Raw genomic sequence first — 24,776 nt, 5'->3', positions numbered from 1 at the left:
AACTCCAGAATCAGACCCAGCTTATACGACAGCTCCTGGTCGTACCTGGCTAGGATTGCCAGTGCCTTTGCCACCTTGATGGTGGACGCTGCAGTGTAAATGACCTTCCTTCCCATGGCGTCCATCTTCATCCCTCCTCGCTGTCCGGAGGGACTGAAGACGATGAAGGGTTAGCTGACCGTTTCCTCACGGCTGCCGAAACCACCTAATCCAGCGATGGTTGTGACCTCAGGCACTTGGGTGCGGATTCCAGCACTCAGTACTTCTCCAGCCTATCCCGTTTGGCTGGAGCCGTGCAAGATTTCTTCAAGAGGGCCAGGCCTCCCTCCGACACGTTGTCTAGAAGGGGCACCGCCATGATAGTCTTCCTCTTGGCCTTGCGCCTCTAGTACAAGAAACCCTCCGGTTACCTCGGGCACAAGCTGGAAAAGCTTAGAGGCTCTAGCGACCATGAAATGGAACGACCCCACCACGTCTGTCGTCACAGTGGCCGTATCCGTCCTTGTGTTCGGGTCCACTGGGAGAGAGGGCGCCCAGCACGGATGTGGGGGCTGAAACGGGGGCGTTTGATGATGCTTTCGGTTTGCTGCCGGCTGATCGGGGCCATGAGGGCCCATATGGACCAGGCCCTGCGGCATCCTCTTCTGGATCTCCGACACCAGAGTGTGGACAGGCTGTCCAGAGATGCATCCCTCGGCTGAGCTGCCATGAACGAAACACTAGGCCTGCGCCGTCATCGCTGTTGTCCTCCACGTCTTTGTGGACCATGTGCAAGGACTCCAGTCCTCGTCATCCGTGGACAAAACTTCCATGGCCTGGGACACAGTGCCATGCCCCCAGCCCCCTCCCTTTCAACCTTGAGAGGTCAAAGCCGGGCTCAGAGACTGCACCCTCTTCTCAGGCATGCCAGCAGACTTCACAAAGTCACTGCAGCAGTTTCTTGAAAGCAGGGACAACTGCACTGTGGGGGTTACCTTTACGGGGTCAGCCCCTTTTGCCTTTGTGAGAGCCAATGCCAACAGCTCTATCGTTGACGAAGACTTCTCCTGAGCCGATTGGGCATTCTTGGGCAGTTCAGCAGTCTTCTACTCCATCACTGGCTTCTCAGGCTTCTCCCGCAGCTTATCCGGGTTGAACGATTACCTTTTCGAGGAAGAGCTTGATCGCTGGCTGGTGATGGAGGCGGATGGCGATGTCGATCATCGCCCTGTCCATCATGGGACCAACTTGCGCAGCGACCCTGATGTAAACAGACTAGCGTGCTTGGCCTCGTCTTGGGCTCCCATGGATGAAGCCTCCTCAAAGGACTTCTAAGCCCGCTCCTCGGACTGGCGGGTCGTGGGTGAGGCATGACCCTACTCGGAGCACGCGGCAGAGCCCTTGGCATTCAGCCATGCCGCCAGTCTATTGTGCCTATCCTTCGTCGTCTTCTTGGAGAAGCCGAGGCAGATCTTGCACTCTTCTTCCTTGTGGTCTGGATGAAGACAGTAGAGGCATTGCGGGTGCTTGCCCTCCACAAACACGTTCCGTAGCTCGCACTTGGTGCATGTCTTGAAGAGGGATCCTCCTTCATTCTCCTCGGTCATGGTCTGAGGGAAGGAAGTAGGCCTGGTGGCCTACTGAAAACTTTGATGATCTTCGCCCTTGAGGGGTGCTACAATTCACCGACAACAGGTCCCCGCTGTCGGCAGATAGAGAGAAGAGCAAACATGTTCCTACAAAAAATAGAACCTTGTTCCGCTGAAAATAATGAAAAAACGTAGAAGTAGCTCGCAGAGCAATCTCGAGGACTTCAACACTGAAGCGTGCAGTAAAAATCTGAGGATGGCTCCAGAGAAGGGGCTTAAGGAGATGACCGTCATTGGATGGGGCAGGGACTTTTCCCAGGATCAAAAAATATGGGGAATACCATTCTTTGTTCCTCTCCACTACAGGCACCAGTTCTATGGTGCCTTTCTCTAGCAGGGATTTGATTTCCTGCGCAAGGAGCGGATCCAGACTCTTCAAAGAGAGATTCCCTGGTGGATTGTCGTGAGGCCACTGCCAGAAAGGAAGACAGTAGCCGTGGGCTAGGATCTCCAGAACCCACACATCTGAAGTAATGGCACGGCATTCTACAAGATGCTGCACCAGCCTTCCCCCCCCCCCCCAAGCCGGCGAAACATGGGACATGGCCTCATGACTGAGCTGAAGTGGCTGCGGCAGTGCCTGAGGGCAAAGAGGCAACTGCCCGAGCGGCTTTGGCACCGAGTACCTTGTTTTCCACCTCTGGTACTCGTACGTTGGCCCCTTTGACTGGCCGCTCCCCTCGATCTACCAAATGAAGAGTAGTATTGTAAGGAACCTCCCCTCCATTGCTGTCCCCTAGGACGAAAAGGCGGAGGTTGGCGGACTGCAGCGCTCAACAACTTTGCTGCAGCTTTGGAGGTCTGCAACCTCTCAAGCCTTGCTGCCAAAAAGATGTACACCATCAAAGGGCATGTTGAGAAGCCGGGCTTGTACATCAGGAGCAAACCCCGTCTTCTGCAACCACGCAAATCTGCACATCACGGTGCTCGCCGCCATGGACCGGCTGACACAGTCTGCCATGTCCAGACCCGACTGAACAAATTCACACATGGCATCCTTGCCATCCTGAACAAGGGCAAGAAAACCATTCCGTTCCTCCCCTTGGGGAATATGTTCAGCCGCAAAAGACAATTCCACAAAGTGTGAGCGAAACGTGCTAAGGCACACACGTAGTTGGCTGCCTGTAAATCCATACCCTCTGAAGAAACCACTTTCTTTGCCCAGCCATCAAAGCGTTTATCGTCCCTATCGGGAGGGATGGTAGGGTACGATGCCTGCTTTGCCGGGGCCATAGCCGCCTGCACCACCAAACTCTCCGAAGTGGGGTGCGTTGTCAAGTAGCAGGGGTCGCTACTGGCTGGACGGTATTTTTTGGCAACGACTTGCTCAATGCCGGGAGACTCTCCGGAGCTGTCCAATCCACCACCACACTTCTCTGTAACGCCATATGAAATGGCAGCACCGGGTCAGTGGGTGGACCTTGGTCAAGGATATCTGTCAGGTCATCCTGCAGAAAATCCACTGGTGGCGCAGACCACCCCAAGTACTCGGTCACCCTCGACATGAGACGCCGATATGAAGACTCTGCTTGCGCGCCAGGCGCAGGCTTACCGAACTGTAATGTTCACCTGGTATCCACGGGGACGTCACTCAGCCTGTTCTGACCTCTTACGACCTCGAACCCTTCCCTGGAGTCTGCTCGACTGGAGACTGGGCCTGAAACACAGGATTGGTAGAGTTTAACTCCCTATTGTCTCTGCGTGCTTGAACCCCTTCTTCCCCGGGGTCCAACCCTTCCCATTGATCCACAGCTCACCTTGTTTTCGTGGAAAGTGAGCTCTCCATCCTGCTTTCAGCGCAGGGGCGCGTTAATTGATGTAGGCTCGTTGCTGCCTAGTTACTTCACTGGCAAGAGTCCGACAGGTAGGTATAATGAGTCTTTTGAACAGTTCTCTAACTTCGTTCCTTTCCTTCCTTAGATGACGGCCGGCGTCCGGGGATGGCGACGTGCTGCTGAGACGAGTAGTGCTGAAGGTGAGTGAGAGCACGATGCGCGATGCGACCCTTTCGTATTTGTATCAAACTGAGTTCTTTTTCTGTGTCTTTTAGGTGCCGCAATGTTTTCATCGTGGATTCCGGTTATGAAGAAGAAATGCGGTGAGTAAGCGCGGTATGCAGCACCTCTAGATGTTTCCACGCTAACCTGGAGTGTCTTTTCCCTCTTGCAGATGGATGAGAAGTTCCAGAGAGAGTTCCCCCAGAGCGGCTGGGATTCAGGTAAGCGTTTGAAGCTCGTACAGTCTTTAAAAATAAGCGAAGATTTGCTGAATGCTTACTAATTTTTTTTTCTGTTCTTTTCCCTTAGGAAGCGGTGTGCCGGGATGGGAATGACACCGCCGAAGATGCCCGCAGAACAGAAGAAGCGATGGATGGGCAGAAGCGCTGCAAGGTAAGGCTGTTCCTAACAGTGTTCTTGCAGGAGCTGACCGCAGAAGAAAAATGCAGGCCTACTGGAGACCGATCCGAACACAGTGAGTGTCACGCTGCAGGTGCAGAAAATGCAAAGCATGTTTCTCAGCCTGGGCGTGGCTTAAATAGTATGTGTCTCTGGGCTGAACCACACCCAAAACACTAGACTGCACATGCAGTTCTGGGAACCGAAATATGTGAGGGCATCCATCTTGTCCCCATCAATGCACTACAAGTTCAATCACCAATGTTATCCTATAGGAGTGAGTGAGTCTGGTGCCACAAACAACAAGTCTGACTCCAAGTGGGTCTTTGGAGGGATGGAAAGGCCCTTGAGGGCCATGTAGGTGATCGTGGCCTGGCTCCAGCCTGACATCTTGGAGGGCTGGGGACATGAGGGGCAGGAATCATGACACAAACTCAACCTCCGGAGAGGTGTCCAGACCACTGGAGTTGTGCAAACACTGACGCAGGTCTTCCAGCTGGCTATGACCAGACAAGAGTTCGTCAGGAACCTCATCAGGAACCAAACCTTCATCAGACCCTTCATCCACCTCAGAGATGTAATCCAGAGGCTGGAAAAAAATCCCTGGATGAAGGTACAGAAAAAAGGTTCAAATACAGGCCTCACTGACTTCTTTAGGGTCTTCCTCGGAGTTTCCACCGATGCGCGGGCTACCTCCGGTAATGCCTCCACAAAAGGCTTTGAGGGCTTCGACGAAATCGGCGTCGAGCGTGGCGCCGATGGCTTCGACACAGGCCTCGAGGGTGGTGCCCCGAGCGTGTCCTTGGACGGCCTCGGCGCCGATGGCGTCAACGGCTTCCTCGGAGGCGGAGCCTCGAAAGAGTCCCTCGACGGACATGGCGCTGATGGCGTCAACGTCTTCTTAGAAGACCTCACAGGCTCGGACGGTCTCGAGGGCGTCGAGGACCGGGTGCAGGCATGGCTAGAGTGATCTACCTTTTCTGATCGGAACGTCGTTGGCTCCCCATGATCGCACCGACCGCCCGGGCCCAAAGGCGTTCGAGCGGTGGCCCTAGCGCATTCTTTGCCGGCTTCTCTCAAAGGCGCAGACGGAACAGAGCCCTGCAATTTAAAAATCAACATCATTTCCTTATGAAATGCGTCACATTCCGCAGGAGAGGAATGCTTGGTAGGACAAACTACCCTCCATCTGGCGGAGTCCTCGGACGAGGAAGGCGACCTGTGACGGCGCTTCCGCGAGTGCCTAGAAGAGGCAGAGGAATGGCGGGAACCACTCTGGGACCGAGACCCCCTGGACTTACGCCGACGCGGAGAGTCGCCCCTCGAATCGTCAGTCGAAAGCCCTGCAGATTTCGACCTTCAGGGTTTGGAAACCCTACCTACAGATAGCTTCTTCCGCTCACGCAAGGCCTTTGACGTCAAAGACTGGCAATCGTCACAGTCATCGTGGCATGGTCCTCGCCGAGGCACCAGAGGCAGACGTCATGCGGGTCCCGAAAGCGACATCTTGGAACCACAGTCCCGACACTTCTTGAATCCCAACCGCGTGGTAGAAGACGAAGACATGATATCTTCACAAACAACCAAGTTCGAAGAACCGATAGAAATCAGAAGAACCAAGGTGCGCCGAGATCTCCAAAGCTAACACGTTCGCGGAAAAAACAGAACTGAGACTACGGGCGTCGTGCGTCCTACTTATAACATCCGGTGACGTCGGCTCGACATAGGCCTTCGAGGACAGCGTATCTATGCAGGACGCAGAACATTTTTCGAAAGCAGCACAGCTGTGGTGATTACTGGGGCACCCTCCTGGACCCTTGGTTTGCCCAGTGAAGCCCTACTGCAGTGCTGAAGCTCAGAATTTCTAATAGATAAGCCCCGGAAAGGACCACTCCTCCCCTTGGGTTGGTGCGACCAATCAACCCCAAGACGAACTCGACTGGAACCCCTCTCTCTGCTGGCTGTACTTCTTCGCTGCAGCAGGAACCGATTGCCAGGGGACAGGAACACCAGAATCGAGTGAATCACCTTTAAGTCGGACCCTGAGCTCCAGAAAGATCCTCTTGACTCCCACGAAGCAGGACTAAGCATGCCTGAGCCACAACAGAGGGCTGGACCCCAGAAGCAAGGAAAGTCAACAAGGTTTCCAAAACCGCAGTGGTGCCATTTGCGAGTAGTTGAAACCGTGAAGTGTCGCTGATCTGAATTGTGCCCATTGCTGCCGCTGACCTTCGAATCGTAGTGCAGGAGTCCCCAGGAGCACCCCTCTATTCCCCACGACTGAGGCCCAGGAATAACCGGACCTACAGGACTACAACAGGAACACAAGTCTGGGAACCTTTTCTTCAGACTCAAGGTACTGTGAACTAAGGGGCACTTACCTCTTGATGTGTGTAGCTTGCTTACTCTCGATGGAGACTTGCATTTGCTGCCCTTTGTAGAGTTGTTTGCAGCTTTGCCCCTCACAAGCCTCCCAGCTTGTGGCCCAACAGTGATTCTTTTTACAACAAAACTAACATTGTGCAAGACTTTTGTGCTAATCTACAAGAAGTGCCTCAGCTCCCCTAGACTTTGCTCAATTGACATTGGTTGGCCTGGCTCCCTGAAGACTCTTACCCTCTGACTTTGTGTTTAACTGTCCCTCCAAAAAGTCATACCTTACTTGTATAGCTGGGAAAGGGTTAACCTACATTGCATTGGGGGATTTAAAAGTGCTTACCTGTTTGAGACGCAGATCTTTCCATTAGTGTCTACCGCGAGGAACGCCATTCGCGATAATCACGGAACCAGCAAACAACGTGACGGAAGAGATCGTGTTCAGGAATTGAGATCCCAACAAGACTTCCTTCATAAAATGTTATGAACAAAGCTGCGAGACTACAACAAGCTCTCCTTATCGAAGGGACGTTTACAAGTAGAAAGATACAGTACCCTTTCAGGCTTTCCAACTCTTTTGTCTGAAAGTGGCAACATTACAGAAACCGAACGTGCTGTTCCTTGCATATAAAAACAATTGGACAGGATATGTCGCAATCTCGCCTCTAAGGGGCTTGCTGATTGGGTCTAAAAAAGCAATATTGGGTCCTGAAGAATATGATACACGCAAGACATCATTGAAACCGGTCGACCAGATATATAGATGTCACCCTATTTAGAGTGACACAAGTGGACTTATGCACTTTTAAACACAAATTGTTTGAATCCATCTCAGAGAGTTTATGCTCCTTATTTACAAAGTTGTTAAACAGTCATGCACAAGAGAATGGTACATGCACTTGTAAAGAAATGAATTAAATATAAAGTGCATTTTTGTGCGGAGAATTTGTGCGACACATATATGTATTTTTGCAAAATGTTTTAATAAATAACTCCTGGATCAACCAGACACACCTCACGGAGGGCAATTAAATTGTCGAAGAGTGTGACGCCGAGTCCCACGTGACCTGTCTGTTTCATCCAGGGGTGCAGCCGGGAAAAGGTTTTTTCCGTAACTGTCTTGGTTTTAGCTGTGTGGATTAACGAACTTTAGATGTATGAAATTTATTGTGGTAGCTCACTGTGAATATGGTTTTTCATGTTTGTTATATAGGGTATGAATAGTCTCCATGCAAATGTTGCCGACAGTCGGCATATCAGTATCCATTTAGGGTTAGTAACATCAAGTAGGGTATGAATAGTCTCCATGCAAATGTTGCCGACAGTCGGCATATCAGTATCCATTTAGGGTTAGTAACATCAAGCAGGGGCAGTTCAGTGCACCCCCTGCAGGGAAAGAGTTAGGGTTGCATTAACTGTACAACATAATAAATAGCTCTGGTGAAGTTTTTTTCTTGTTCCTAAGTCTGTTTTGTGTGTTATAATGAGAAACATGTTAACCATTATTTCCTTCCCTAACCTTTTTACTTTTTGCCACAACTTAAGTATTACAATTTAAGCGTGAAAATGATATATTAATGTCCCAACTATTGAAGTCTCCTCAGGGTGTAGGAAGTATCTGTGTGCCATCCCAAAAGGGCATCTACTTGCTTTATTAAACTGAAGGAGTGTATTGTTGAAGTGTATTTTAAGTGTTGCACATTGCTCCCTTCTAAAGAAGGCTTATTGTAAAACTGACTTTTAAATGAATAAATAATAATTTTAATCAAGAAACCTTGCGTATAAGTGTTATTTGAATACTTGTCACTGTGAAACTATGTTGCAATCCTACAGTTCACATTGACCCCTCTTGAGATGAGCCTGGCAGCTCAGTTTATAAATGAAACTGGGGGGGAAAGATTGAAAAGGTCCTTTGAGTAATTCCTTGACGAGTTGGTGGAACCAAATCGACGATCTTCCTGGAGACCCTGTGTAGCGGGAGATCGCAGCCAGACGTACCTTGGTAGAGGCGTGCGCCAGTCCGGACTTAGCCAGGGATAGCAAGTATGGAAGGATCTGCAGGGCCGTGACCCTGAGAGGAGGGGGCCGGGAGAGGACTGATTGGATGGGGGCAGTATGACCAAGAGGACAGTGATTGGTTTAGAGGAGAAGAACAAGTTACTTCTTACCTTGTAACGTTCTTTCGACGGGATGTTCCTCCGACGTATTCCTCATCTTAGATATCTCCTTCCAGCTCTGCTGGCCTCGGAAATTTTTTTCTCTAGAGGGCGCTGCGCGTCGCCGTAACGACGTCGATGTCATCCTGCCTATAAAGGCCGTGCGCAGCGTCCGTAGCTCAGTTCCGTTTTGTAGCCCACAATAATACTGTCTGGACTAACTAATCACCCTGAAGGAGCGTAAGCTGCAACAACAAGGGAAGTAGAACTGCGGGGATGGATGGGAGGGTCGATGAGGAATACGTCGGAGGAACATCCCGCCGAAAGAACATTACAAGGTAAGAAGTAACTTGTTCTTCGAAGGGATTGTGTCCTCCGACGTATTCCTCATCTTAGATAGGCTCCCATAGCAGTATTCTATTATCGGAGGAGGGAGTACTGACTTCACGCTGTCTTCTATTGATGAATAGAATGCAGTACAGCCCTTCCAAACCTAGTCTCTTGACTGGAGGAGGAATCCAGATTGTAAAAACGTGTAAAGGTATGGACAGACGACCATGTAGCGGCCGCACATATGTCTTTAACCGGCACGCCTCTTGAGGGCCGATGAAGCTGCAATACCTCTGGTCGAATGAGCCCTAAGGTTTTGAGGGGGCTCTTTCCCTGCCAGTTTATAACATTCCAGAATGGCTAGAATGATCCATCTGGAAATGGTCTGCTTAGTTATTGGTAACCCCAGCATGTGACCTGTGTAACCTACAAACAGCTGGTCTGCCTGTCTTATCCTGGCTAGTCTACTAATGTAAAAACTTAAAACCCTCCTAGGGTCTAGCCTGTGTAACCTCTCTTCCTCTTTCCCCGGGTGAGGAGGAGGATAGAAAGATGGTAGGGTAATCTTCTGAGTGATATGGAATTCAGAAACCCGCTTTGGGAGGAAATTAGGCTTCACTTGCAGGACAATTTTATCTATGTGAAATATTGTATGAGGGGGTTTACAAGAAAGAGCTTATAATTCGCTCACCCTTCTAGCAGATGTAAGTGCTATTAATAAAACAGTTTTAAGGGTAAGGAATCTTAACGAACAAGAATGGAGAGGTTCAAAAGGTGTACCCATCAGGAAAGTTAGTACTAAGTTTAAATCCCATAGGGGAACTTGGAATGGTCTTGGGGGATACACATTGGTTAACCCCTTTAGAAACTGTATTACCAAGGGTAATTTGAAATAGGATGGTTCTTCCGCAGTACGCTTAAAGATGGATAGCGCTGCGAGATAGCCCTTAATGGTGCCAACTTGAAGGCCTGAATTTGCCAAATATAGTAGGAAGGACAAAACCATTGGTGTACCACATGAAAAAGGGTCGATATTCTGTTCTCTACACCAGCTGCAAAATCTGTTCCAACGGCAGCGGTATAAAGACTTTGTTGCTGGCCTCCTTGCCGAAAGCAACACCTCCATAACATCGTCAGGGAGGTCCCAATCCTTGTACCTCAGCCTTTCAGAAGCCAAGCGTGAAGGTTGAGGGTTCTGATGTCTGGATGGAGAACCTGACCTCCCTTCTGTGAGAGTAGGTTCTCTCTGAGTGGAAGTCGAATAGGAGGGCAGATGGACAAGTCTAGAAGGTCCGGGTACCACGTTCTCCTGGCCCAATCTGGGGCAATTAGGATCATGGTTCGCCGGAATCTTCTCAACCTCCTGATCATTTGAGGAATGACAGGGACTGGTGGGAACGCGTACAGAAGCGGAAACTCCCAGTCCACTATGAACGCGTCTCCCAGAGCTCCTCTCGGGGGAAATTCCCTTGAGCAGAACAGGTGGCATTTCCTGTTTAGGCTGGTGGCGAACAGATCTACCTGAGGGGTTCCCCAAAGGGCGAAGATCTCTTGAAGGACTTCCTGAGCTAGCTCCCACTCGTGGGAGACTGTGTTCTGCCTGCTCAGAGCGTCCGCTGTCAAGTTCTTCTCTCCGGCTAGGTGAACTGCCGATAGAGATTCCTTCTTGGATTGCCCAAAACCAGAGCTGCATCGCCTCTCTGCACAGGGGTAGTGATCCTACGCCTCCTCTTTTGTTGAGGTAATGCATGGCCACCGTGTTGTCCGTCATTATCAGGACGTTCTTCCCTTGTACAGCTGGCAGGAACGCCTTCAGCGCAAGTCTGATGGCTCTCAGCTCTAACAGGTTGATGTGTAGTCTGGACTCCGATGGAGACCAACGACCGCTGATGGTCAAGTCGTTGGCGTGGGCTCCCCACCCCGTGAGTGAGGCATCCGTGACTACTGTTATCTCCGGCCAGGGTTGCCAAAACTGTTCTCCTTTCAGAATGTTCTCCTGACAGGCCCACCACTGAAGGTCTCGAGCCACCCTGCCGGGAACCTGAAAAAGATCGGTCATTCTCCCTGAGAATTGTGACCACTGAGTCCTCAGTGCCCACTGGAGGGATCTCATTCTCAGGCGAGCCTCTGGCACTAGGAAAATGCAGGATGCCATGAGGCCTAGCAACCTCAAAAAGTCGAAGGCTGGGAGACGTTGGGCATGCTGGAACTTGGTAACCATCTGTAGAATATCTTGAGCCCTCACCTCTGGTGGCGAGGCTTTTCCCAGGGAAGTGTCCAGGATCGCTCCTATGAACTGGAGTCTCTGCGATGGTATCATTTGTGACTTCTTTAAATTGAGGGAGAAGCCCAGTCTGTGAAGGAAGTGGCACACGTGATTTAGCTGGATCTGAGCTTGTTCCGGAGAAACAGCCCTGATCAACCAATCGTCCAGGTAGGGGTAGACGTGAATCCCTTCCCTCCTTAAACTTGCAGCCACTACCGGCATTAACTTGGTGAAGACCCTCGGGGCGGAGGTCAGCCCAAATGGCAGCACTCGAAATTTATAGTGAGAGTTGCCAATTGCGAACCTCAGGTATTTCCTGTGTTTGAGATGGATAGGCACATGGAAATAAGCGTCCTGAAGGTCCAGAGATACCAACCAGTCCTGGAACTGAAGGGGCTGGAGGATCTGAGAAAGAGTGGCCATCTTGAATTTGTCTTTTCTGAGGAATTTGTTCAATTCTCGCAAGTCCAAGATGGGTCTCAGTCCTCCGTCTTTCTTTGGAATGAGAAAGTAAGGGGAGTACCAGCCCTTGTTCCTCTACGCTACAGGTACTGGTTCTATGGCACCTTTCTCTAGCAGGTCCCAAATTTCCTGCAAGAGGAGCGGATCTGGAGCTTTCTGAGAGCTGATCCCCGGTGGATGACTCTGAGGTATATGTAGGAAAGGCAGGCAGTAACCTTGGGCAACTGTTTCCAATGCCCAAGCATCTGACGTGATAGCCTGCCATACCGCCAGATGTTGAGTCAACCTGCCTCCTACAGGTGTCCTGTGAGGGAAGTCATCAGAGTGGTTTTGGGGCGGCTGATGCAAATGCCGATGGTAAAGAGGTACCTGCTGTTGCTGCGGCTTTTGAATATCTACCCCGTCCACCTCGGGTAGTTCTTCTTTGACCCCTCTGAGCCGGTCGTCCTCTACCTCTTCCGAATGCGGAGTAGAAGCGAAAGGACTTGCCCCTCGCAGAGGTTCCTGTGGGACGAAAAGGAGTCTGACGGATTGCAGCTCCTAGGGATTTTGCTGCTGCTTTTGAAGTTTGCAGTTTCTCTAAACTGTCATCCGCCTTTTTCCCGAACAAAGAAGAGCCATCGAATGGCATGTTCAAGAGCCTGGCTTGCACATCTGGGGCAAAACCAGACTTTCTCAACCAAGCAAATCTCCTGGTTGATGTACTTGCCGCCATTGCTCTGCTGATACTGTCAGCCGAATCAATGCCCGTCTGGAGGGATTCGCACATAGCGTCTTTACCGTCCTGTATAATATTCAGGAACGCATCCCTTTCTTCTCCCTCCGGGATGCAGTCAGCCGCTGTAGAAGCACACTCCCAAAGTGTATGGCTGAACCTAGCAAGGGTGCAAGTAGCATTAACAGATTTTAACGCCATGCTACATGCTGAAAAGACTTTCTTTGCCATAGCATCATATTTTTTATCGTCCCTGTCCTGTGTGACGGTAGGATAAGCCGTCTTGACATCGGTAGAGGATGCTGCCTGTACCACCAGACTTTCTGGGGATGGGTGTTTAGACAAAAACTCTGGGTCTGTAGAAGATACCCTGTACTTTGTAGACAGTTTTTTATTTACTGCTGGTACTACATCTGGGGTTTCCCAGTTTGTCATGATCTTTCTCTGAAGAGCTTTATGAAAAGGCACCACAGGATCCTCCTGTGGGCCTTTGTCAAGAATATCCGTGAGGTCATCTTGTTGGAAAGATTGTGAAGGTGCAGACCACCCCATGAACTCTGTCATCCTGGCCATTAAGGCTCTGTAGGGGGTTTCAGCATGCTCCCCCGGGTCTGGTTTACCAAACTCCACCCTCAGGGGAAGTGTCTAACCCACTTGCCTCATGTAAGGAATCATGAAGACCCTTTAACCTGCGCTCTTCAGAGGAAAATTCCTCTCTCATTGGGGTTACAGGTCCCTGTAACTCAAATGTGTCTTCCTGTTCAGACAATTTACCCTCTTCCAAAATTGAGGACATAGTTCTCAATTGCTCTGAACTCAAAGGGAGTAAATCCCATTTCCAAGGCAGAGGGTGCCGAACTTGTCATTATCGGCCTCGAAAACGTCGATGTCGTCGACGCCGAAGGCTTCGAGCGTGGCGTCGAAAACAAAGGCGGAGGCCTCGAAGACCTCGACAGAATTGGAATTCTACTCGACAATCTCGAAGCCATCGACGTCGAGGACCTGGGGATAGTCACTGGATGTGTCGTAAACGTGGCTTTTCTTGGCGTCGACGCCGGTGTCGAGGCTGGCGTCGAGTCGACAGACCCGTGTGTCGAAGGTCCCTTCGACAACGGCGTCGAAGACATCGACCTCGACGGAACCTTCGAGGAAGGTTTGGAGGTCATAGTCCTACTCGAGGGTTCGAGACACGCTCGAGAGGTTTCCTCCGCCGGGTACTGCGACTCGCAGCGTTTTTGACCTTCGGTTCTTTCGACCAGAGCATCGCTCTCGGCAGTCTTCGAGGGGGTCGAGGCCGCTTTCTCGAAGACGCTCATCATATTTTTTCGGAATTCCTCCCATTCAGCCCGGGAACTATGTTTCCTGGGGCAAGGGATTCTTTTTGGCGAAACAGAGGAAGTGGAAGACAGAGAAGGGGATCTTCAACGTCTCCTCTTCGAGTGCTTCGATCTCGAGGAGTGATGAGACCCACTCCGAGACCTGGAGCACGAATGGTGACGAGGAGACGAATGTCTCGACTTCGTCGACGAAGAAGCAGCTTTAAAAGTCTTACCTTTCTCCAGCTTCCCCCTACGCTCCTTCAGGGCCTTAGCTGTCATGGACATACAGTCCTCGCATTCCGAACAATGGTGTTCAGCTCCCAAACACCACAGACAAACTCTGTGAGGATCGGTCAACGACATCTTTTTCCCACAATCTCGACATTTCTTGAAGCCGGATCGAGGAGCTGTCGGTTCCGACGAGGAAGCCATCGAGTACGGATCGAATAACTCGAGGTAAATAGGATTAATCTGACTAAGAACTGAGCAACGGTATTCCGAGGCACTGAGTAAGCGCGGAAAAACAGAACTGAGCAACGGACGCTGCGCGCGGCCTTTATAGGCAGGATGACGTCGACGTCGATACGGCGGCTGTCGAGGGACATCGACTCGGAGGACGTCGACGCGCAGCGCCCTCTAGAGAAAAAATTTTCCGAGGCCAGCAGAGCTGGAAGGAGATATCTAAGATGAGGAATACGTCGGAGGACACAATCCCTTCGAAATATTGTTTGTAAGTGGAAGTGAAACAGTTTTTTCTTTTACCGAGGAATCTCAGCCTGACGGGGAATGTTCATGAGCATGTGAATCCATGCCAGACCCCATGGAGGAGAATATTTGTATTTGTATGCATTACTGACTAAATTGAATTATTGTGCACCAGATTGTGGACTCGATGAAGGCCCCTGACCGCACTTGCAGCTCCTGAGAATAAATAAGCCTGGACTACTCATCCATGTACCTTGATTGGGTTCTGCAAACAAAGAAAGAGGGGGGGGATTTGCCCCATGAGCAGAAAAGGAGGGGACAAAAGACCAAAATAACACCATAGATCCCTTACTGCTATGTATCAAAATCAACATGATTAAATTGTTCAAAAAAGTACCAAACTCTGGTATCATGCATTTTTATGAAATTCTCTGAAAACAAAAAGGGCAAATTTCTAGAAAGTTATTTGAAATGTTTATTATTTAGACAAAGAAAATCCTGATGAGCATAAAGGTTGTAATAACAAAGAAGTATAACAGAAATTGTTAAAACACTCACAGTTGTAATTCACAATTTTGTTTAAAGTACAGAAAACAATCAATTATTCTTTTTATGAGAAACAGAAAAAAATATTTTTTAAAATAGGTTCTTCTTTGTTGTAAAGTCACAAAGAAGAAATAAAAAAGGAATGGAGTACTAGTGGAGAGAAGATATATGGACGGTTCTTAAGGTAAAAAGTTCTTCCTTCTCTACACAGAACAACCGTATCCTCTCAAACTCTAACTCCAATATTCCTAATGACAGGTCTGCCTACGTGTAGGTGTCAAAAAAATATTTCAAGAAAAATCAAGGTTGACATCACAACAACGTTTCGGCTGAAATGCCGCCTGTCTGGCCATAGTTTCTTTACATAGTTGAAAGTTGCCTTCCTCAGGGCGAAAGAACCTCACAACAGTTTAACCCTCAATTTTGTAGGCTGTGGATAAGTTAGAAATACAGGCGTGAAAACGGGCTCAGGGGCCCACAACAGTGATGCCTGAAGAGCGGAACCAACAGGGCCCTTGGTGTAACTGCATCGGGTCAGGACTCACATTGGAAAAAAACAACAAATGTGGATTAAATCCTGTAACTAGATAGCATGCACAGTTGAAAGGTGCAGTCTGTGGAGTATATAGTGCGGAGAGCACATGCGTCGGGTAGCCTAGTGTGGTCCCATATCACTGGCATAAAAGGTGTACAGCCTCTAATGGAATGGTCAGCGCCCAGGCACAAACTCCACATGTGCAGGAGAACAACAGATGCCCTCTGAGTTCTCTGTTAACTATGACTAGGGGGGGGGGGCTCCTGAAATCTGTCCGCCAGGCCAGATTCTATAAATCCATCTTAACACAACCTAGCAAAGCAGCAATCGAAACATTCACAAGTCTCAGAAGTATATTTTAAGTACATTATGTGTCTGATTGTATGCATTTATCTGTACCTCAAAACCATTCCACTCGTCTCCCAAGAGCGAAGCCAAAATGTCTAGCTATGTGCCATTAAGTGCGCTTTTGACTAATTTGGTGGACACCTTGAACACACACTACTTGGGTTGATCTTCTAAACCTCTTAGGGAGGATTTTTACTTTCACAACAGCTGCTTTGCGCCACAAAGTATTTACGGTTTCTCCAACTTGTAGTTTACTTGCAAGAGCCTTGGGCTATTTGCAACACTATTCACTGCCACGATCTGTGGTTTTACAAGTAAACGGTCAGTACCTTGTGGGCACCCCACCTTGAGATGCATCCGGTCTTATGATGTAATATACAAAAGGTACAACCATAGTGAGACTTTGGATGAGGTCTCAATGGGAAAATGTACCAGCTCAGGACAAGAGAATAGATTAGGGGGCTCACACCAGGGGCATAGCTCAAGTCCTTCAACCCAACTACTTCCACAACCTTGGAAGTTGTGGAAACCTTTTTCCAAAGACAGTTGCACTTGGCAGTAAGGCCTAAATCCTGAAGCAACGGGTTGCAGGGACAACCTGCACAGCTCATAAAACAAAGCATGGCGAACATACCAGGCAACAGGTGGCAGCAAAAAAGGATCTTGTGTGAATGCAATAGTTACCCCTTGAAACCTTCAGGAATATTTCGGCTTCTCTCCTGTGTGCCTTCAGCGTAGCATTTTGAAAAGAACAGAGCGCCTGCTAAGCACGCTCAAATATTAACATTTTGTAGTGCATTAGCAAACATTAACAATGCACCAGTGTCAAACCAGATCATTACATGTGCTAGTAAACTTGGCGCCTTGCCAGTGAGCACTTACCTGAGGGTTAGGATACAGGTGAGGAGGAGGCGGTGGTGGTGGTCCTTGCAGTGCCCCAGGCGCATATGGATAACTTGGTGTCCCATAGTTCATTACACCTGGTGGGGAGAAGTAAGGCGGCGGCAGCAACTGCTGTGGAGGGGGTTGTCCAGGGGGGAGAGGCACTGAAGGGGGGTATAAGCCTGGATTTGTCAAAGGAGCAGCTGGCTGGTGTGGGTGTAAACCTGGAGTAAACAAGATGACATTAAAAGGGTTCAACCATGTTTATGCTTATTTGACCAGAAACATGGCATGGCATTTTGATGGAATATATTTTTCTGGCTACAGCTCAGCACACCACAGATCGATGCACAGCACAGAGTGAGAATGCCTTTCTTATACTGTAGCTGATGGTGGACTGAGGATTGACCAGCCGTACTTGGGTCTGTGGATAACTATAGGGATGTACTAGTGCCCTCAACAACAAAATGTGACATTAATTCACACAAAAGAATTGATGTGGTAAACTGATCAGTAATGCACAGCACTAAATCATCATCCTTACTACCTTGCTCCCAAACACACACTTTGTGAAACTTGTACAAGATTAATATAGAGATCTTTTCAAGCTTACGGACCTGGATGGGGGAGGTGCATTTCTGGTTGAACAATCATGCCCTGAGGCGGCAGTGGTGGTTGGCTCTCACTGTGAGCATAGATTGGTCCCTGGAATTGTACTGTAAATAAAATAAGATTGTGCTTAACACTTCAAGAAAGGCAATACAAAACAGACCAACACACATAAGCAATGTTAATTCTCTGAACCAGATTAAAATTGTGCGATTTCTCTTCAATAGCATTTCATATACGGCCTCAGCCAAGGTAGTGAGGGGTAGTCTAAAACAGATGGGTTCCCAAGAATGTCAACGGACAAGAACGTGTAAGCTTCTACTCCCCACCGGAGTACATGGAATTTGATGTCATTTTCATTCTCTGGGCTTTTTCAGTGATCACAAATGCTGCAGCAAATGAGCTGTTATAGTCGCATATAAATTATCAGACAAGGATATCTTGGGAAAAGATATTAAAAGGTGCATTGGCGAGGTGTTCTCTAGAGACCAGAAGGGGGTCCCTAATCTAGGTTTCTCCTGTGAATTCCTCACTCTGTTCATCAAGTGAAACAGCACACCAAACATGGTTCCATCTAAAGCCCCAACTAAAGGTCGTGGGAAAGATTGTGGATGTTTTACTTTTATGTTGCTCACCACTGACCTTAAGCAAGCTGTATGTTGTGTGGTTTTTATATAGCTCTACGTTCACAACTTGCATGGCATCACAGAGGTTTTGGCGACCACATTGGGTAAAATAGTCCTTCAGAATTGGGCTGACTTTATTGTGCTTTCACTGGAAAGTCGCCTCGTCATTTCCACAGCTTTTAGCAGGGATATCAAGCTAGTTTGCCCAAGGTGGCAAGGCATGAGCCCAGTTGCAACTCCTGAGTGTTAGTGTGTACCTGTTCAAATAATTTCCTCGTAGACAACTTGTTGCAATTCATTCAATTAGTCATTTGCCCAGGACATTAGGGGGCAAAAAAAAATTAAACTGGAATAGTGCAGCGCTTTTATCAATAGAAGGTAGATAAGGAACAAGTTACTTACCTGTAACTGTTGTTCTCCAGCATGGGTCTGGCATGGATTCACATGCTCATGAATATTCCCCGTCGTCAGGCTGGGAATCCTCGGTAAAGAAAAAACCAGTATCAGTTTCGTTTCTGATCTGTCTTTCGTAGTAATAACCAATCACTGGTCTCTGCGTCATACTGACCACAGCCAATGACTGCCCTCTACCTAAGCACCGCCTCTGGCAGCCATCTTCAGATTTGGAAGCACGTGAAGTGGCAGTATGACCAAGTGAAGAGCCGCAGAGGGGTAGGCGGGAGGGTTCGCATGTGAATCCATGCCAGACCCATGCTGGAGAACAACAGTTACAGGTAAGTAACTTGTTCCTTCTCCAGCATGGGGTCTGGCATGGATTCACATGCTCATGAATAAAGAATACATAGCAGTACACACATGCACAACCACGGGAGGTGGCAAAGGCTCAACATTAAGCATCACATCAACTCAACATTAAGCATCTTACCTCCTCACCAGGCTCACCTCAGGCGAACAGGTTGCGCAGCACTGCTTGGCCGACCCTGGACTCCTCCCTGGAATCCCGGTCGACGCAGTAGAATTTCGTGAAGGTGTGCGTCGACCTCCACGTAGCAGCCCTGCATATGTCCAGCAGGGGCACACCAGATAGGAACGCCGTGGTAGCTGCGATCGCTCTGGTGGAATGGGCTCTCGGACGGCCAGGCAGCGGTCGGTTTGCCAACCGGTGACAGTACATGATACAGCCGGAGAGCCATCTGGAGATGGAAGCCTTCGAGAGAGCCTTCCCCTGATTGACAGGTCCAAAGTTCACAAAGAGTTGTGACGTCTTCCGAAAACCTTTCGTGCGGTCCACGTAGAACTTCAGCGCTCTAGCTACATCCAGCGAGTGCAAAGTCCTCTCAGCCGGCGACGAAGGCGACGGGAAGAACACAGGTAACACCAAGGGTTCGTTGAGATGAAAGTCCGACGGTACCTTGGGCATGAAGGAGGGGTGCGTCCTGAGCACTACCCTCGTGTCGTGGAAAGTCAAGTACGGGGCCTTGCAGGAAAGGGCCTGGATCTCTCCCACTCGTCGTGCGGAGGTGATGGCCACGAGAAAAGCTGTTTTCCACGATAGAAACTTCAACGGGGCCGAGTGCAGAGGCTCGAACGGAGGTCCCATGAGCTTGGTCAGCACCACGTTGAGCTCCCACGCCGGGGCCGGAGCCTTCACCGGCGGGAACGATCTGAACAGTCCCTTCATGAACTCTTTCACCAGACGATGAGACCACAAGGACGTCCGGCCCGTGGTTCTGGTGTACCGGGAGATCGCAGCAAGATGAATCTTGATGGACGCGTGTGCCAGACCAGCTTTGGCCAGCGTCAGCAGGTACGGCAGTACTTGGGGAGCCGTAATCCGTAGAGGGTTAATCTTCTGTGCGTGGCACCAGACAGAGAACCTCTTCCATTTGTGTCCGTAGCATTTAAGAGTCGAGGACGCCCTGGCCTTTGCAAGAACCTCTCTGCAATCGGCCGGTATGTCGTATCCTCCAAACTCTAGCGCTGCAGGAGCCAGGCCTGCAAGTTCAGCGACTTCGGGTCGTGGTGGAGGATGGCGCCTCCTTCCCTGGAGAGTAGATCCGCGTCTGCCGGCAGCTTGATTGGCGGGGACGCCGACAAGTCCAGAAGGTCCGGGAACCATATCTGCCTCGGCCACGCAGGTGCGACGAGGATCATCCTGCACCGTGACCTCTTGAGCTGGTTGACGAGCCGGATTAGCAGAGGCAAGGGAGGGAACGCGTAGAGGAACAGGCCCTCCCAGGGGAACGAGAAAGCATCGCCCATGCTCCTCGTCTGGGGAAACCTGCTGGCGAACCTCCGGCACTTGGTGTTCGTCGCCGTCGCGAACAGGTCGATCTGGGGTGTGCCCCACCGTCGGAAGAGGCGATCCACCAGATCCTGCCGTAGTTCCCACTCGTGGCACGAGCGCAGCTCCCTGCTGAGTGAGTCGGCGATGGTGTTTTTTATCCCTGCCAGATGAAACGGCACCAGAAGAATCCCTTGGGCGACGGCCCAATGCCACAGGTCCTGCGCCTCCTTGGACAGCGCTGGGGACCTGGTTCCGCCCTGTTTCCTGATGTAAAACATGGTGGTGGTGTTGTCGGTGAAGATCCTCACCACCTTGCCCTTGAGGGACGGAAGGAAGGACCTGAGGGCCCAAAACACTGCACGGAGCTCCAGGACGTTGATATGCAGGGACTTCTCCGTCGGGAGCCAGAGTCCCCTTGCGTGCAGATTTTCGGTGTGCGCTCCCCACCCTTCTAGGGAGGCATCCGTGGTCACAGTCACCTGGTGGGCTGGGGTCTGGAAGTCCATGCCCGCCGTCAGATGCGCGCGGGTGCCCCACCACCGTATCGCTCGTCGGAAACTCTCGTCGAGCTTGATCCTTTCCTCAAAGCTGCCCGTCGTCTGGATCCAGCGCGCATCCAGGAATTCTTGCAACGGGCGCATCCGGAGCCTGCACATGGGAATGAGGTAGATGCAGGAAGACATCATCCCGAGGAGGGACTTGATGGACCTCACCTTGGCCGCGTCGGCCACCAACATCCGTTGCACCTTGCCCAAGATGGTCCTGGTCCTCTCCTCCGACGGGGAGGCCAGAAGGGACACTGTGTCGAGCCTCGCTCCCAGAAACAGTGCGACTTGCGCGGGCACCAGGTGGGATTTGGCGTAGTTCACGGAGAATCCCAGGTCCGTGAGGAGTTGGACGGTCCTTGCCGTGTGGGCCACGGCGAGCTCCCTCGTCTTGGCGCGGATGAGCCAGTCGTCCAGGTAGGGGTAGACGTGAATCCCCTCGCGGCGCAGCTGCGCCGCCACCGGTGCGAGGCACTTGGTGAAAACCCTGGGTGCCGACCGTAGTCCGAAGGGAAGGGCTTTGAACTGGTAATGACGCCCTTGGACCACGAATCTGAGGAATTTTCGGTGCCCCTTTAGGATGGGAATGTGGAAGTAGGCATCCTCCAAATCCAACGACGATAGGAAGTCTCCTTCCTCCAGCTGACCCAGGACGTGCTGGAGGGTGACCATCCGGAACTTCTGCGCCTTGATGAACTTGTTCAGGCGTCGCAGGTCCAGGATGGGGCGCCATCCTCCCGTCTTCTTCTTCACGAGGAAGTATCGCGAGTAGACTCCGGAGCCCCGAAGCCTCTTTGGGACGAGTTCGATGGCGCCCTTTCTGAGCATCGCCTTTACCTCCAGGAGAAGTTGAGGGACGTGAAGTTCTTTCCTGGCCACGGGGGGGACGCGCGGGCACCTTCTTTGAAACTCGAGCGCGTGGCCCCGGGCCAGGGCGTCCAGCACCCAACGGTCGGTGGAGATGGACTCCCACACGCTGACGAAGCCCGCCAGCCGGCCTCCCACCGGGGTGCTTCGGTGGGGGCCCGACCCCACGGCCGGTTCAATCCTGCTTGGACGCGGCCTTGCCGCCTTGGCCTCCTTGGCGACGACGGCGGGGTCCGCCAGACTTGCCTCGTCCTCTGTAGGCCTCTTGCGACGACGAGCGGGCCGCTTGACGGTAGGAAGCGAAACCGCCGCCGGAACCTTTGGAGGCGCCCTTGCCTCCGCCGCTCCGAAAGGGCGTCCGCCGTTGCTGCAGTACTCCAAGGGCCCGGGCCGTCTCAGTATCCGCCTTGATGGCCTGAAGGGAATCGTCCACTGTCTTCCCAAACAGGTTGTTCCCGTCGAAGGGCATGTCCAGGACCCTGGTCTGGACGTCCTGCCGAAAGTCCGTAGCCTTGAGCCATCCACGACGTCGAAGGCAAACGCCGTTGCCCATCTGGCGGAACCCAGTGTCGGCGATGTCCGTCGCCACGGTGATGGCGTGGTCCGAGGCCACCTCACCTTCCTGCAGGATCTCAAGGGCCTCCGCCCTCTTGTCGTCCGGCAGAAAATCCAGCAGGGGAGCTATCTTGTACCAGAGTTCCCTGTCGTAGCGGGCCACGATAGCCAAGGCGTTGGCCGCTTTAATGGTCGTCGCCGCAGACGAGATGACTCTACGTCCCATGGCTTCCAATTTCTTTCCCTCGCCGTCCGGCGGGGAAGTCGACGTGGAGGCCGCACCCCCCCCCCGCTTTCTTCCTGGCTGCCGCGGAGACGACGGAGTCCGGGGTAGGCTGTGCCCGGAGGCATAGGGGGGCCGAGTCCGGGACCCGGTACTTTTTCTCGTACCGGTCTCTTTTCGCTGGCGTCGTGGAAGGGTTCTTGAGGAGGGAAAGGCCCTCATCCCAAATGTCGTCCAACAGAGGCACTGCGAGGACCGTCTTCCTCTTGGCCTCGCGCCGTTGGTAAAGGAAGCCTTCCTTTTTCTTCTCCTCAGGGCAGAGTTGGAAAAGCTCGGATGCCCTGGCGATCATTGAGTGGAACGATCCAATCTCGTCGGGCGGAGAAGCCCTGGTGGGAGGCGACGACGGAAAATCCTCGTCGTATGCCTCGTCGTCCGTACCCGTCGCTGCCGTGTCAGTCCCCGTATCATCCCCTCGGGTGGACGGGGAGGAGGGCTGGACGGGGCGCGACGGTTGAAAAGGAGGCGGTGGATGGATCCTTCTTTTCTTGGTAGGGGGAACACCAGAAGGTCCCGGTTCTGGATCCCCCGACGGGAGAGGTTCCTCCGTCGGTAACGGTAGTCTCGTCCTTATCTCGGAGCATAAGGACTGTATAGCCAACAAAATGGCCGCTGAGTTGTCTTGCGGCGCTGGCAAAGGGGAATCCGACGGGCGAGCAGGGGCCCCGTCGGTATCCTCGACGATGTCGTCGTCGTCACCTGCGTCGGGGCCCATTCCGACGGGCTGGTCTTGTTCCACGCCTAGGCCGTGGCTTAAGACCTCGATCAGCTCCTCTTCTGAGGTTGAGGCCGAATCTACGACGACGCCCTGCCCCCCCTTCTTCTTCCCCACGGAGGGTTTCACGGGGGTCCTATCGATGGGCACAAAAGAAGACTCCCTCCGAGGAGGCAGGGAGATTCTGGGCCCCGAGGCCGCCACCACTGGTGCAGCCTCCACAGGCTGGGCCAGGGCCGCCGCGACCGTTTCGATAGAGGGCTTGGTCGAATGGATCAAGGCCTTCACCACCTTAGGTGCGCTCACCGCCTTATCCTTGAGGGAGGGGGCACTGCCACGCTCCTCCTCTGCCATAGAGCTCGACCGGGGCCTCTCCAGGAGCTTCGCCGGGTGCTCGGCCTTCCTCTTACCCGACCCAGAGCGTTGGCTCGTGGTTGATGGTGCCGGGGAGGGTGCGCCCTGCCTGGCGCCCGTAGAGCCCGACCGTTCGGCGCTCCCGGTGCCAGCGGACTCGCGGTGCTTGGCCTTATGTTGGGCCCCCGTCGCCGGGGCGCCCTCAAAGGTCTTAGAAGACCGCTCAGATTTCTTCTTCTTCTCGCCAGACGGGCTCTTACCCTCCAGCCAGCTGGCGAGACGTTGATGGCGGTCCTTCATGGTCCGTTCCGACATGTTGCCGCAAAACGCACAGTCCTTCTCCACGTGCGTCTTGTCCCCATGAAGGCAGTAAAGGCAGAAAGAGTGTTCGTCCTCCTTGAAGACGTTCTGCAGCTGGCATCCAGGGCAGGCCCTGAACAGCTTTCCGGGCGTCGAGCTTCCCTTCTCCTGGGCCATCTCCGAGACCGGGCCTGAGAAGCTTCTGGAGTCCTCCGAAGCGTAGCACGACGAAATCTTCACCCTTGAGGGGCACAGATGAATCCGACACGGGTCCCCGTTGATCGGATGTAGAATCGGTGGAGCTTGAGGCTCTTTTGACCGAAAGAATCGAAGTTTTTGTGAAAAAGCGCGAAAAAATAGCACTAACGCTCGAGAGCAATAGCACGAGGATCCCAACACATGAACGTGCGGTAAAAATCTGAAGATGGCTGCCAGAGGCGGTGCTTAGGTAGAGGGCAGTCATTGGCTGTGGTCAGTATGACGCAGAGACCAGTAATTGGTTATTACTACGAAAGACAGATCAGAAACGAAACTGATACTGGTTTTTTCTTTACCGAGGATTCCCAGCCTGACGACGGGGAATATTCATGAGCATGTGAATCCATGCCAGACCCCATGCTGGAGAAATGTAACACTTCATCTAGACCAATAATTCATTAAAAAAATATCAATTTATTCAAAACAAGTTAAAAACAGAATTAAACTTACACAAATTCATAAACATATCATGTGTTAAACATAGCATAAAAAACTAAAAATAAAGTGCTAGTGACAAAGATTCCTGTAGTTTAGATATATCATTGAAGCCTCAGAATAGATTATAAATGTACTATTGATCTGTGGCTAATTCCAAAATGATACATATAGTGATCTAATATAAACAATTAGCTAGATTGTGCTCTCGACATGATTCAGTTCACTACTTTATTATTCTCCTGAAGAAGGTTCCAGACTAATGTAGGGTCACTGTTACTTTATGGCTGATCTCGGTTGATCTTTCCTGCTTCATA

The 24,776-nt window shown here is 51.3% G+C and overlaps 1 protein-coding gene across 1 annotated transcript in view; it reads right to left on the bottom strand.

Annotated features, from left to right (window-relative positions):
• Positions 1 to 24,776, bottom strand: part of CASC3 (CASC3 exon junction complex subunit) — a 446,580-nt gene that overhangs the window by 26,467 nt on the left and 395,337 nt on the right. Inside the window, exons 10-11 of the mRNA XM_069634785.1 lie at positions 17,282 to 17,380; positions 16,665 to 16,888 (exon numbers count right to left, since the gene is read on the bottom strand). Of these exons, the coding sequence (XP_069490886.1) occupies positions 16,665 to 16,888; positions 17,282 to 17,380 (323 nt within the window). The remainder of the gene's footprint in view (positions 1 to 16,664; positions 16,889 to 17,281; positions 17,381 to 24,776) is intronic.

The sequence above is a fragment of the Ambystoma mexicanum genome, chromosome 13, assembly GCF_040938575.1.
Source record: "Ambystoma mexicanum isolate Mex_15411 chromosome 13, UKY_AmexF1_1, whole genome shotgun sequence".
NCBI classification, from domain to species: domain Eukaryota; kingdom Metazoa; phylum Chordata; class Amphibia; order Caudata; family Ambystomatidae; genus Ambystoma; species Ambystoma mexicanum.
This window is presented reverse-complemented; position numbering and strand designations above follow the sequence as displayed.